The sequence below is a fragment of the Canis lupus genome, chromosome 7, assembly GCF_011100685.1.
Source record: "Canis lupus familiaris isolate Mischka breed German Shepherd chromosome 7, alternate assembly UU_Cfam_GSD_1.0, whole genome shotgun sequence".
Taxonomy (NCBI): Eukaryota; Metazoa; Chordata; class Mammalia; order Carnivora; family Canidae; genus Canis; species Canis lupus.
The window spans coordinates 37,716,051-37,731,718 of NC_049228.1; the positions used below are offsets into that span (position 1 = coordinate 37,716,051).

General features: G+C 43.2%; 1 protein-coding gene across 17 annotated transcripts in view; it reads left to right on the forward strand.

The window, feature by feature from the left end:
* Positions 1 to 9,862: 9,862 nt before the first annotated feature.
* Positions 9,863 to 15,668, forward strand: part of CDC42BPA (CDC42 binding protein kinase alpha) — a 309,366-nt gene continuing 303,560 nt past the window's right edge. For all 17 annotated transcript variants that reach the window (XR_005362267.1, XM_038542788.1, XM_038542797.1 and 14 more), the window contains exon 1: positions 9,863 to 10,664. Coding sequence is in view for 16 of the 17 variants with exons in the window: in XM_038542788.1 (XP_038398716.1) it covers positions 10,487 to 10,664 (178 nt within the window). In the remaining variant the exon portion in view is untranslated. The remainder of the gene's footprint in view (positions 10,665 to 15,668) is intronic.

Consider the following 15,668-nt stretch of genomic DNA (forward strand, 5'->3'; position numbering starts at 1 on the left):
ATAGACTTTTAAGCTGCTTCCATAAATTGGCTATTATAGAAAATGCTGCAATAAACATAGAGGTGAATAAATATTTTTGAATTAGTGTTTTCATAATTTTGGAGTAAATACCCAGTAGAGGAATTATTGGATCATGTGATAATTCTATTTTTAATTTTTTTTAGGAACTTCCATACTGTTTTCCACAGTGGCTGCAACAGTTTGCATTCCCATCAACAGTCACAAGGGCTCCTTTTTCTCCACATCTTTGCCAGCACCTGTTGTTTCTTGTGTTTTTTATTTTAGTCATTCTGACAGCTGTGAAGTGGTAGCTCATTGTAGTTTTGATTTGCATTTCCCTGATGATCAGTGATGTTGAGCATCTTTTCATGTGTCTGTTGGCCATTTGTATGTCTTCTTTGGAGAAGACGAAGTAGTAGTTTTATTACTGCCGAGACAATTTATCATTATGTAGAGAAATTATCTGCTCCATAGTTATATTGGTAGCTTGCACTGGGCTTGTCATGAGATAAATTATGATCTTCTCACAGGCAGGGTGGGCAAAAGGGTGAGGGTGGTTCAAAGAAAATTCAACTCCATTGCTGAGATAATAATGATCAATTGTTTATATAGGGCAACATGTCATCATTACGAGAAACAAAATTTCAAAGAATGGAAATATCTAATGTTACAGTAGAGAAAAATACTTAATTTGTCTCTTCTAACATGAGTCTCTAATATAATTTTTGCTTTTTCCCTGACCTATGCCATGCTAGTATCTGAAGAAGTGTTTGGAATGAGGCCAAGTTTCAATACTTACAAAGTTTTTTATATTGTCTCTTATCATTTGCATGAATTTTGGCTTGGTATTTTATGACATTGGGGGCCTTTTTTGAGGAAAGCCCCTCTTGATATCTCAGATTTGATTTTCTTGAGTTTTCATTTCCTTTATTTTCATGAATGCCTGGAGTGCTCCAGATACCATCCAATTTGGGGGTTTATGTCTTGATACTTTTTATTATTATTATTGTTACATTTTTTATCGTGAGGAACATTGCTGACAGCGCCTTATTTCATTCGCTTGTAAGTGCTGATGCTGCTACCCTCTGGGTCAGAGAGAGGTCACAGTCTGTTCTAAAACGTAATCACTGGCTCCACCATATGACTGTGGGTTTAATTAGTCTCCCGTACTGGTGTGGAAGCACTGAATCTTCTTGCTGAATGGAGCCTGGAGAGTGCATCTGTTCTGGTCCTTTTACCTTCTGTCAGGTGGATTCCAAACTATTCAAGAAAAATGGCTGTTGAAATTGGTTTGAAGTGATGGTTTTTAAGATCATCAGAGATTACAACTCCACAATCTCTTTGCATCTGATTTTGGGGTTTACCATCCTGATAATTAAGAGTTTCTCTGTTTGTCTACATGAAACAAATCCTATTTTAATAAAATGATTCGTTCTGGCTTAGCTCTTCTTTACATGGGAAATAATTGACCAAAATTCCTGCAAGAGAATGTCTTCTGTGCTTTAAGGTTATAATAAAGTCATTTTAGTTTTCTTTTGTTTAGACAATCCCTAAAACTTTTTCTTTTAAGATTTTATTTATTTATTCATGAGAGACACAGAAAGAGAGAGGCAGAGATATAAGCAGAGGGAGAAGCAGGCTCCATGCAGGGAGCCACATATGGGACTCAGTCCTGGTACTCCAGGATTACATCCTGAGCTGAAGGTAGACACTCAACCTCTGAGCCACCCAGGCGTCCCTACAATGGGCTAAATCTAATGATTAATCAGGTGACCAATAATAGTGTCTCTAAGCTTGCTATGATGTATTTAGCAAAGCATTTCAGCGCATGGGCTTTCTAATTATTCTCACCTGGGTTGAGATCCTAACCTTCTTATCTATCAGCTTTATAACCTTGGGAAAGCTACTTGACTTCTCTAGTCCTTAGTCAAATGGAAATGTTATGGACTGGAGGTTTGTATCTCCATTCCCCCGGGTGAATGGGAATGGGGGGTGATTAGGTCTTGAGGTGGAGCCTCCTGGTGGGATTGGTGCCCTTATACAGGCTTCCTCTCTCTCCTCCACCATATAAAGATCCTGGAGAGACCATAACCATCTGCAAACCAGGAAAGGTGCTTCATCAGGAATCAGATCCATCAGCATTCTTGATCTTGGACTTTCTGGCCTCCAGAACTGTGAGAAATAAATGTTTGTTGTTTAACACCTACCCCCACTCTCCTGCGCCCTGCAATCAAGGCAATTTGCTATAACAGCCTGAGCTGAGGAAAATGATTGTAGTTTCTGCCCTATCCAGTTAAGATGATTCCATGGATGTAAGTTCCTTAGTTTGGTGCTGACATAGAAGACACTCAGTGTTAGCTGTCATTACTGCTGCTTAACGGTTATTGCACAGCAGAGGACACTGATATCCCATCTTGTTTTCTCAAAATTTATAACCTATCTAAAGATTTTTTTCCTTTCGTTAAAAAATTTTGTAGACAAACCACCTACCTTTCTCAAAGAATAGTGTTTTTATTACTTTATACTTTAGGAATTCGGGGATTTGTAATGTTAGGATGATAGGATTCTTTTTTTAAAAAAAAATTCAGTTAGCCAATGTCATTAGTTTCAGATGTAGAGTTCAATAATTCATCAGCTGTCTATAACAACCAGTGCTCATCACATCGCATGCTCTCCTTAATGCCCATCACAAAATTACCCCCTCCCTTCCAACAACTCTTAGTTTGTTTCCTAGAGTTAAAAGTCTCTTATGGTTTGTCTCCCTCTATGATTACTTCCCATTCAATTTTCCCACCCTTCCCCTAGGATCTTCAGCACTGCTTTTTATATTCTACATATGAATGAAACCATATGATAATTGTCTTTCTCTGCCTTATTTTACTCAGCACATATTACCCTCCAGTTCCATCCACATCGAAGTAAATGTTAAGTATTCATCCTTTCTGATGGCTGAGTAATACTCCATTGTATAAATGTGCCACATCTTCTTTATCCATTTATCTGTCAACGGACATCTTGGATCTTTCCATAGTTTGGCTATTGTGGACATTGCTGCTATAAATACTGGGGTGCATGTACCCCTTCAGAACATTACGTTTGCATCTTGGGCATAAATATCTAGTAGTTCATAGGGTAGTTCTATTTTTTAACTTCTTGAGGACTCTCCATACTGTTTTCCAGAATGGCTATACCATCATGCATTCCTACCAACAGTGTAAGAAGGTTCCCCTTTCTCTGCATCCTTGCCTACATTCGTTGTTTCCTGTCTTGTTAATTTTAACTGACTGGTATGAGGTGGTATCTCATTGTGTTTTTGATTTGTATTTCCCTGATGCTGAGTGATGTTGAGCATTTTTCATGTGTCTGTTGGTCATCTGGATATCTTCTTTAGAGAAATGTCTGTTCGTGTCTTCTGCCCATTTATCGACTGGATTATTTGTTCTGTGGGTGTTGAGTTTGATAAGTTCTGTATAGGTCTTGGATACTAACCCTTTATCTGATGTGATGACAGGATTCTAAAGACCACCTCTTTGGGGCACTTGATGTACCTGTCATCAAGCTCCCAGAGGAGTAATAGCTTTACTATCTTCTCAGGTAGCTTCTCTTAGTAGGCAGCTCAACGGGGAGTCTCTTAGGAAAATGCCTTTTCATTTCCCTCTTGGTTAGAAAGAGACAGTGCCTGCCCCTGGTTCTCTGAGGGAGTTATATGAAATAGACAAAGCCTGCTAGAAGGTAGTGCATGGGTCCCTGGTACTAGGTGCTGATGAGTCAGATAAAAAAAATAAATGTGGGAGTTATCAGCATTTATATTTTATTTTGGTTGCTATTTTAGCATGACAAATTACCTCAAAATGTAGCAGCTTAACATAATCATTTTATTAGATTCATGGATGCTGTACATCAGAAATTGGAAAAGCTATGGTGAAGATGGCTTGGCTGCTCCACAATGCCTGGAGCCTTCACTGGGAAGACTTGAGGTCTTGGTTGGGGTGGAGCCCCAGACTTGACAGCTGGGGGCTGGAATCCTCCAGAGACATCTTCAGTCACATGTCTGGCAGTTGATGCTGCCTAGAGCTGCCAACTTAGTGTCTGTATGGGGTTTCTTTATGGCTTGGGCTCCCTCCTAGCATGGTAGCCCTGGGGACAGCTGGACTTCTTATAACAGTTGAACATTTTACATGGCAGTGTGGTGTTCTTGTGATGATATTCCAGTGGACAAGGTGAGGCTACGTGATCTTTTATGGGAAGTGAAACAGTCACTTCCACTGTCTCCTATTTGTTACAAGGGAACCACTAAGATTGGCCTAGATTCGAGGTGAAGGGATAGAGACCCAACCTCTTGATGAGAAGAATGATGAAGAATTTGTGACATGTTTTTCAAACCATCATATATAGCATTTAAATCCTTTTTTTTTTAAAAAAGATTTTATTTATCTATTGATGAGAGGCAGAGGGGAGGAGGCAAAGGGAGAGGGAGAAGCAGGCTCCTTGTAGAACAGGGATCCCAATGTGGGACTCAATCCCAGCACCCTGGGATCACGACCTGAGCTGAAGGCAGATGCTTAACCGACTGAGCCACCCAGGTGCCCTAATATTTAAATCCTTCAGACCAATTGAGATCACCTAAGGGAATGGGCGTAGGTAGAAGAGAGGGAAGGCTCAACAATTGGTCCTTGGGGCGTCCTGTTTGTAGACATCAGAAAGACAAGGAAGACATGCCAAAGAAGACTGAGAAGGAGTGGCCAGTGAGATAGGAGAAAATCAAGAGAGCACGGAAGAAGAGTGAAGAAAAGTGTGTCGGTTAAGGGGAGGTGATCAGTGCTGTCTAGTACCACTAAAAGGTCAAATGAAAAGTGGACTTAGGATTGATGACTGTTGGCTTTGGTAACATGGAAGTCACTGCTAACCTGTACCAGAGCAATTTCCATGTGTGGTAACAGGATTCTCCAATTCTCACTTCTTTGGCTGCCAGCTCCTGGGTATCAGCTATGTCACCTCCAATGGACCTCAGGCCTGAGAGGAACATACTGGCTTAGCAGACTTGAGATTTGTTATCACACATGGCCATGGAGTCTTGCCAAATGTTTCCTGCTGATGGAATGTATAAGAGAAGACCATCTCTCTTTCTAATGTTCAAATTTCCTAACTAAGTCCAAGAGTGGACAATATCTGAATCATAATGTTTGACCCAAAGGATATTTCTGAAAATTCCATTTATAGTAGAGCTTGTTTACATAGAGCTTTAATGAGAAGTTTAAACAAGAGATTTAAAGATAAGCAAGATCCATTGATGAGCAAGTGGGAAACATTAGTTCTCTGAACCTAATTAAACGTGCCCTAGATGAGTAGGGTTTGTTTGTTTTTTTAACCTTTTTGAGGGATTTAAAAAAGGCAAAATAAATATGAAAAGAGAGGAGTGAAAATTGCTCCTATGTTAAAACCAGGCACTTCAAAACCTACTTAGTGTTCGTTCAGAGATAAAACATTTTTTTTTTTTAATAGTTTGGGTAAAAACTTGCTCTTCCTTGTTTCCTGAACCCTGCTATCACCCAGGGCTTGAAATCATTTCCAAGAATTAAGGTTTCCCTGGTATAAATACACAGGCGATTTCTGGTTTTCTGGTTGGACCCTGACACATCATACTTGTTTCCTTCGTCTGCCTGTGTGTCAATTTCTAAGGCCCAAATATGTGAACTAACAACTCTATCTCCTTGCTTCCTGGTTGCAACAAGAGTCTGGGTTTACAGAATTCTGCAGACTTTCAGACCTCACTTGTGTAGTGGTTAAAACCATGGGCCCTGGTGCTCCCTGGCCGGCTCAGTTGGTAAAGCATGTGATTCTTGATCTCGGGGTTGTAGGTTCAAGCCCCACGTTGGGTGTAAAGATTACTTAAAAATTAAAATCTAAAAATAAATAAAGAAAGAAGGGAAAAAAGGAAAAAAGAAAAGAAATAAAATAAAACCACGGAACTTGGCATGAGCTGTGTGGGCCTGGTGCTGACCTGTATAGTTCCTTGCTTACTTGCTAGTTATGGATCTAAGTTCCCTAGGCTTCGTTTTCTCGTCTATGACACAGAGATGATAATTTTTCTACTTCCTATGTTTATCATGATTGAATAGAATAACGTGTCCAAAGGACTCAGGACAGTATTTATACACTGCCAGTATTCTGTAAAGGAAGCAATTACCAATTACAAAGTCTTCCTTTAAAAAAAAACAAAACAAACAAACAAACAAAAAAAAACAAAAAAAACCTAGTCTTTGCAGTCCGTGTTACTCGTGTGGGAGCCAGTATAAAGTGAGGACCAGGTCGGGTTTCTTCCTCAGAGGCTGATAAACCTAGTCATTCATTTGCTAGGTCAGGTTGTGCTGGGCAGAAAGGGACTGTGATGTGACATGCACCTTGTTTTGGTTCCTGTTTTCCATCACTGAACCTATAGTCATTCCGGAGCAAGATACATCAAGGTAAGAGTGGCTTTGGTCCCTACAAATATTCAATGATGCATTGATTCTCTGAGTCTTAGGCCAGAATCTGAGGATTGGATAAATGAATGGAGCTTGCATTGGAGACTAGGCTTAATGACTCCCGTCCTGTCCTATTCTTTTCACTCCTGTCTTCTGGTCCTGTCTCATTCCCTTTCTTTGCTGAAGGGTTAGAATGATTCCCGGCACTTTCATATAAAACTTTTTCTGATGATTTTAAACAAATTGTGTTTGTGGTAGCTTACATCTGATCTCCAGGCCCCCAAGCAGAATTTCACAAAGACTTCCTCTAGGCTCCCTTCCCAGACAACACTGTGCCATACCGCCTGTGCCACTCTGGCTTTACAGGAGCACTTCAAGCGCTGTGGGGCTGCTGGGGCTGCGCCTTTCTTTGGCTTAAGACCGGTTTCATTAACAAGCATGTTCACACTTCAACCGGAACATTTAAAATAACACCCACACAATGTGTTTAGTGTCTAGTTAATTATTAAGTCTCTGAGCTTGAATTATTCAAGCCAAATTGATTGGGCCCAACATTCCTCCTTCTCTTTGTGCCTTTTTTTTTTTTTTTTTAAATAAGTCCTCCCCTTTACTCTCTAAATAATGTGGAAAAGGTTATTAAGCAACCATCAATACCCTGGACTGTGGGTGGTACCCAACTGCTAACAGAATAGGTAGAGAGTGGACTGGCAGCTTGACTCTTTTGTTAAAAAACTTACCTGTATCTCACATACTTCCATCATTAGTTAGCACTCACAGAGACCTAACATGTTTTAGGTTTTCTCTTTTCTTAATTTTTGAAAAAAGATTTTTTAAATTTATTTGACAGGGAGCACAGCAGGTGGAGTGGCAGGCAGAGGAAGAGAGAGAAGCAGACTCTCCACTGAGCAAGGAGCCCAATATGGGGCTTGATCCCAGGACCCAGGGATCATAACCTGAGCTGAAGGCAGAGGCTCAACCAACAGAGCCACCCAGACACTACTTAGGTTCTCCCTTTTAAATTCTTCTTTATAGTTACTTACAAGTTGGGTAAGTAGGTATCCTAGAGTCTGCCCATTCTATGGTGGGAAGGCAGACGAAACGGCTTCTTTCTTTGCTACCCCACTTCCAAGGTCAGATAGGAGTGTTAAAATGTCTTGGCCTCACTATTAAAAACCATGTTGTTGAAGAACATTTGTTGACCTGAAGGGATGTTTATAGTATATTGCTAAGTGAAAGGAGGAGGCTACAGCGGATCCCTGGGTGGCTCAGCGGTTTAGTGCCTGCCTTTGGCCCAGAGTGTGATCCTGGAGACCTGGGATTGAGTCCCGCATCTGGCTTCCTGCATGGAGCTTGCTTTTCCCTCTACCTGTGTCTCTGCCTCTTTCCCTATGCCTATCATGAATAAATAAAAAATCTTTAACAAAAAAAAAAAGAGAGAGAGAGGAGGCTATATAACTGTTTTTATTATGTATCACTTTTGTTAAAATGCACGGGAAGAAGGCTTGAATAATAAACACCAAAATATTACGTTAGGATTACACACCTCGTTTTTGCCTATTACTTTTATAATCAGACAACACACACACATGACGATGTCATGGCTAGAAACGATTGATCTTTTGTTTAAGTGTCACACATGTGTGCGCAGCACATGGGAAATGATGCCAGGCGAGCGTAGACTTCGCGAGCATAGATTTCACGCAAAATTCATCGTTGTTTTGCGACTCGCAGCAACTTGAATAATTTGTTAGCCTTCATTTCTTAGGCTTCATTTCTAGCTGCTCTTCAGCTTCCGTGTTATGAAGATGTAAAAAGATGCCATTGTGGGCATTAATAGAAAACATAACTGGCCCGCGGGCACAGGCAGAGCACATCACATAATTGTATTTTGGAAAAAAAGAAAAAGGATGAAGGAGATGGCAGTTTTGAGAGGAAATGACAGAAAGGCAGTGACCCAGTTTGGTGGTACATTTCATTGCGGGGTGGGGGTGGGGGTGGGGGGCTTGCAGGAGGAACGTGTAAACAGAGCTCTCCCGACACCGAGACACCGGGAAGGCCCTCGCCGCTCCTGTGCGCCGGGGCCGCCGGGGCCGCTCAGCCGCTGAGAGGCTCCGGTCCGCGGGCGTCTGCGGTGCGGCCGGGCCAACCGCGCGGGGCGCCCCCGGGGCCGGGGGTCGTGCCCGCCGAGCAGACCCCCCCACCGCGGCTCCCCTGTAGGTGGAAGCGCCGGAGGCCGGAGGGGCCCCGGGCAGGAAGCGCAGTGCCGCGCGCGGGGACCTTTCGGGGCAGGAGGTGGGCGCTGTGCCCTTGGCGCACACGAGCGTGTCACTGCGTCCGTCCTGGGAATGACACGCGGGAACCGCATCTGGGGGGCGGGGGCGCGCACGGGGCTCCGCAGGGCAGCCCCTCGTCTCCTCCCGCCCCCGCCCCCGCCCCGCCCCCGCCCCGCCACGGCCAACGTGAGGGCAGGTGGCGCTCCGCCGCTCCTCCCGCGCCCCCGCGCCCCCGCGCCCCCGCGCTCCACGTCGCGCCCGCCGCTGCCCCGCCCTCCCGCCGGGGCCTCCCCTCTGCTCCGCGCGGCCGCGGCACCCGACCCCTGCGGCTGCGCGCGCGCGCGCTCGGGCGGGGGCGGGGGCGGGGCGGGGGCGGGGGGCGGGGGGCGGGGGCCGGGGGCGGCGCGCGCGCGGCCGGGCCGCCATCTTGGATCCGGGCGCGGCGGCGCGCCTTCGGCCGGCGCGCGCGTGGGGGCTGGGGGGGGCCCCGCGGAGCCCAGGGCGCGAGCGCGCCAGGCCGGGAAGGCGGGGGAGGGGTGGGACGGAGAGGAAGGGAGTGGCTGCGAGCCGGGCTGCCGCAGCCTCTGCTCGCCTCGGCGGCCGCTCCGACCCCTCCTCCTGCGCCTCGTCGGGGAAAGATGCCCTGAGCCCCGGGGCGTGAAGAAGGGGGAGAAGGCGCCGCCCGCGTCCTGTGAATCCGAGCCCCCGCCCGCCCGCCCGCCCTCCCGCGCCAGGGCGTCGGGAGCCTCGGGGCGGCCGAAGCGGGAGAGCGGCTGTCGGCCCGGCGCGGCGCAGGCCCCCGGCCGGAGACCCCCCGCCATGGGGCGGGCGCGGGCGGCGGAGTAGCCGCAGCCCCCGGAGCCGGGGCGAGCGCCGCCGCAGCCTGCGCTCCCGGCCGCGCCGCGCGTCAGGCCCCGGCGGACGCCGCGAGGGCGATGAGGAGTGAGGCGCGGAGTCCGCGGCGGGGACGAGTCGCCGCCGAGCCGTGAGGAGAAAGGAAGCGCGTCCTCCGGGCGGGACCGGGCGGGCGGCGAGCCGAGGGGCTGCCTCGGGGGCCTGGCCGCGACCCGGCCCCCCTCCCGCCGCCGCGCCGCGCCGCGCCGCCGCCGCCGCCCCCTCCCCGCCCGCCCGCCCGCCGGGGCGCTCTCCCAGCGGCGGGCGGCCGCCTTTGCAGCAGCGCGGAGCCTTTCCCTCCCCCATGTACCTTCTGGGGCTTTCCTCCCTTCCCGTCCTCCTCCTTCCTGGGAAGTGAGCTGCTGATGCGGATCGGACCCGGTTCCTGGACGATGCGGCCGGATTCGTTGCGGGATTGTGTTGCACGAGTTGCGTTTTGAATGAAGGAGAAGAGTTGGGTTTTGTGGTTTTCTTCTTTTCTTTTCTTTCTCTCTTTTTTTTTTTTAAAAGGCAATCCCGACTATTGGGTTCGCCGTACTTTTAATTATCATTTTATTTAAACCTACGGCACACGGTTGTGTTCTTCGTTCTAAGATGCGTTAAAGATCTCTCTTACGGTAACTTTCCCCCCTCGTCCCCCCAAATCCATGCCCGGGTGCGGGATCCGAGACGCTCGGGTGAAGTGGGCTTCCTGGCGCGGCGGGGTGTCACCCAGCCCCCGCGGTGCATGACAGTCGGGTGCGGAGCGAGGGGCGGATTGTGCACACCGCGCCTCTGACCACGGAGGCTCTCGGATCCTCGGAGTGCAAACCGCACGGCCCCTGGAAGTGGAAAGCGGCGGCCCCCCGAGCAACCATGTCTGGAGAAGTGCGCTTGAGGCAGTTGGAGCAGTTCATTTTGGACGGGCCGGCGCAGACCAATGGGCAGTGCTTCAGCGTGGAGACGCTGCTGGACATCCTCATCTGCCTTTACGATGAGTGCAACAATTCTCCGCTGCGGAGGGAGAAGAACATTCTTGAATACCTGGAATGGGGTGAGTCTGTGTTTTTCAGCAAGCTCCCTTTGGGTGGGCATTAGGATTTAATTGTTGGCGAGGAGTTCTCGGAGTAAGCTGTCGACCCTGTAATCGGCACACGGAGAGGTAGCTATCGTGTTCGTGTGAACGTGTGTTTATAACAGAGACTTAAATACAGGATGGGTGCCGTCCGTGCATTTAAATGCATGTACAATGAAGAAATAGATACCAGTTATTCCAGATTTTTTTTTTTTTTTAGGTTTTTGGTAGATATTTTCCCCAAGACTAAAACCATGCTGCTCAATGATTGGCTTATTTTAATGTGGAATTCAGGAGGGAGAACTTAAGTTTTTTTTTAGGTCAGCAGTCAGAGATTTTTGAATAATTCTGTGATGAGCAAAATGGATTATTGCTTACAGTTGCCTAACGCATGGCGGAATAACACACATTCAGTGGAAAGGTATTTATTGGTGGAAACATTCCTTCCCAGACTTTGGGAATCACTCTTGAAATGGGAGGAGATAGTAAAATGTCTTACTTAGGTCAATGAGATCTGGAAGGTGGCGTTCGGCCGGGGTTTTATTTCATCTCCATGTGGTGCAAGCAAAGGAAACTACTAAACATGGGCTTTCCAAAAATTGTCATGTTTGTAGAATAGCATGACATAATAGTCAAAAAATTCTGTGATAGTAGTTGGTGGAGAATGTTTGGGAACAGCTCCCACTTGAGGGTTAGATAGATTATAAATCTAAGGCAAACCTAAACCGGTTAGATTTTTGTCCTCACTTCCCTAAATAGAGATGAGCTTTAGAAGACCGCGCTGTAGTGGAATAGATCAGAGATGAGCGCAGTAGGTCCATGTGACCTTCAGGCTGGAAGGCTTGGCTTCAGTTTTGCTTCCCTTGTTAGAGAGAGCACATTCCAGCATCCAGCGGCTGTCTCTGTTGGGAGAACCCGCATCACCACCCGCACCTGTGTTGGTACATTGGCTTTTAGCTAAAGAAGCGTTTTGTATCTTTGGAATACGAATGAATAATTTTAGTTTGTTGGAAAGTGTCCTAAAATGTCTCTGTTCCCAGTAAAGCTCGATTGTCTTGAAGTAAAAGTCAAGTGGTGGTTATTTCATTTATTTATTTATTTGATTAGAAATTTGTTGAAAATTGGTTTTTCAGATAAATCACATTCAAGATGGCCTGTAGGATACCTTTAATTATCTAACTTGCCAGTATCAGAAGTTTTCTAGCAACTTGTCATGAGGTGTTTAAAATGTGTGTGTATTCCTAAGTGTGAATGGGATGATTTTTACAAACAGACTACCAGGCTCATACTAGGAATGTAAGAATTCTAAGTCATCTGCCTCAAGAGTAACACCATTTTGATTGACTTTGGTACTGGTTTTGTATGTCTTTTGTTTTTATGCATAGAGTAAAATATTTTGTAAAGCATACGTCGTTTTACATTTCATGTTTCCTACACTCAGGTTTTTTTTTTTTTTTTAAGTGTTTCTTTTGAAAATTAAAAAAAAGAAGGCTTAGGTACTTTTACAGTTTCAGTTCTTGAATTATGGTTCCATAGCGACACTCTTTGTCAATGATCATGATTGTTGTTAGAATCTCTTCCTTCTCATATACAAAATGATGGGAGAACTCTATGTATCAGTAATAGGTATAATTTTAAAATTATGATAAAAGAGAAAATCCTATCCTCAGTTGCCTTTTGGTTATTAAGAGTTTACATGGTAGTTTTATATAAGAAGGTATTTTGCTGTTTTGCCAGAATAATTTGTGTATGTTTTTCACTAAAGATGTTTTCTTGGATTTTTGTTTTTTACATCTCTATTTAAAAAATTGCTTATGCATATTTAATTTAAGCCAAATAAGTCAAATAAGTATTGGGCCAAATATATTTTATTTTTCTTAATATATTTTAAGTAATTTCAAACCAGGGACTTTGCACAGTTTGTTTTAGTGGTATTCTGCATATATTTTTTTTTATAATGTCTGATATAATGTAACAAAAATGTACAGTCTCCAGTAAATTTGTATTGTTTTTCTCTGTAGTGGAGAAAAAGAGACTAGAATTTTTGAGAAATTTGTACGCTGTGGGGCTAGGCAGTGTTGAGTCAGGCATTTTTAAGTAGGAGGTCTTGAAAGTGGGAGTTATCAACTGCAGAAGTTTGGGTAAGGACTAAGAAAAAGTTAAGAATGGAAAAACTGTCAAAAGATGTATCTTGAGTTGTATTATTTACTATTTTAAAGTTATTTGAGAATTTAGGTTGAGAATCCCAGTCTGTTCTCTCCATTTAAGTATTGAAATAGATCAGCTGTTGTTTTGTGTCTGAATTGATTACTACATTTGGGGAAATGTCCTATGCTATTCTTAGTATCTAACATTATGTAAAAACACAGATGAAGTTTCCAGATAGTGAAATGACCTCAGTTTAATTTCTTAAACATTGCTTTTTTGGTTGGTGTTGGAAATTTATAGGGATTGTTTGTAGGGTTTAAATATGATCATTATGATTTGTGGTAAAAGATAGAATTTTTAGATTGTAAATTTTTAGTTTTAAAAGACCCAATATTTGGGATCCCTGGGTGGTGCAGCGGTTTGGCGCCTGCCTTTGGCCCAAGGCGCGATCCTGGAGACCCGGGATCGAATCCCACATCGGACTCCCGGTGCATGGAGCCTGCTTCTCCCTCTGCCTGTGTCTCTGCCTCCCTCTCTCTCTGTGACTATCATAAATAAATTAAAAAAAAAAAATTAAAAGGCCCAATATTTTCAACAGTAGAGCAGTAGTAGTTAAATACTCTATATTACATGCTATATATTTGTGTTTGGTTGTTTATGTTAATGAACATGCCAGCTCGCTATGCCTTAGTTTTTTGCTGATGATAGGCTACTTTAAAAAATAGAGTCAGCCAAGGTTCTGTCTGCTTTTTGGTTCGTTTCCATCAGTTTCACTTTATTCCTAGTTATGGTCCGTTTCACTTTTATATTGGTATAGTTAATGTTTTGTTCATTACAGTATCATGAGAAGAAAACTGGCATTTCACTCAGATTTGTTTTTGTTTTTGTTTTGAGGGAGGGCAGCATTCCTTGCTCTTGCTGATGGTTGGGGGGAGGTAATAAGTAGAGTTCTAGAGAGGGGGAAGGAATGAAGGCAACTAGCAGTAGAGCAAGGGGATAAGAGTGCCTTAGGCCCATAGGCCCATTATGAAATTTAATAATACATATGTCCCAGTTATATCCAGTAAGATTTGAAAGACTTTTGTGTCTTTGTTTTTTAACTGGTGAAATGATAATGATTTGTATATTTGTTTATAAAATAATAGTTTTGATATCAGTAGTATAACTCTTGAATAAGTTAAAGTTGTGGAAGTAAAAATAACATTTTTTTATAAACTAAGTCGCTAGCAGTGACTAAATGAGTGCATTATTCATTGAATTGGCTACTCTCTATTTTAAAATGAGAAATTGAAATTTTTGGCAGTTCTTTACCAACGTACTTAAAGAATAGATGTAAGATATTGTTACTCAATACAAAAGATGTGTACAAGTCTATCTGTACGTGGATAACTTTTTTGATGCTTTTTGAATCTTGTACTTTGTAATCTTTTGTTTAAAATTATCCTTAATAGTTTTATAGGTTAGTGTATATATCCATAAGATATATCCAAAAGATTAATAATAAACTTATTACTAAAGCACTTCAGTGGGTACTGTGGTTTAAACTTTTCCTTTCATTGGGTAATTTTAAAACTTACATTTTTTTCAGATGTGGGTCAATTAAGTGAGGTGATGATGACTTGATTAGAAGGATCTGAATCTTTTCTAGGACACTTCATTCTACACTTCTGTTGTTTCTTATTAGCTTTACTTTAGGAGAATTTGTCATGTCAAACTATCAAAGTGTTCATTTCATATAATTGATTAAGCTTATTTTTGTGTTAGTCCTTAGGATTGTCATAAATGTCATTGGAAATACAGATTGAGCACTTGTTTCCTTTATCCTAGTCACTTAATATTCTAGTGTAAGAACAACAGTGAGGAAGTATGATTTTTTGACCTAGCACAATGCTGGTACATGGTAGAGGCATACTCGATAAGTGGTGGCTATTACTTAACCATTTCTCTGTTTTCTGTTTCTGTTTTTAATGGAAGTGTAGTTAACAATACAGTGTTGTATTATTTTCAGGTGTGCAAGACAGTGATTCAGCAATTCTGTACATTACTCAGTGCTCATCAAGATAAAACTACTCTTAATCCCTTTTGTCTGAATCACCCATGCCCCCCATCCATCTCCCCTCTGGCAACTATCAGTTTGTTCTGTGTTTCAGAGTCTGTTTATTGTTTGTCTTTGTTTGCCTTTGTTTTGTTTTTTTTAGACTCCACATATGAGTGAAATCATATGGTATTTTGTGTCTCTCTCTTTTAGGAAGAGAATGGGGAGTAAGAATGGGGATATTAGGAATTAACAGTTTTAAGACTTTTAGTAATTTATTTTTCATATGGATATGTAAGGCATACCTTCGCAATGTAAAAACAAATAGCATAATGTTGGCAATTTTATGAAATGTTTCATAATTCCTGGGACTTGATTAGTATTACAGAGTAAGCCCAAGCTATTTTAGGGTAGGGAACCTTACTTGGTACAAATTAATATTTTACTACACTACTCTATAATGGTAGGCAAAAAATTTCTCTGAAATCTTTTCTCCTTTGGTGGACTTATTGCCGCTATGTTGTGTATGTAGCTCGTTGTGTTTCATCCTGTTGGTTTAGATAGATTTAAAAAATCAATTTACTAAGTCCAAGCATTTAAAAAATTAAATAGATCAGAATCGAAAAAATCAAGGACATTGCGTTTTGAAAGAGTATTTTCATGGAAAACTCTTGTGTTTTCCTGTATTTCTGTTGTGGAATGGGATCCTAAAAGTTTGAAACTTCAGTGGAGATGAAGCTAAAATATTTTAACAGCAAAAAGATGATAGATGTAATTCCTTTTTTTCAAAAAGCAGACAT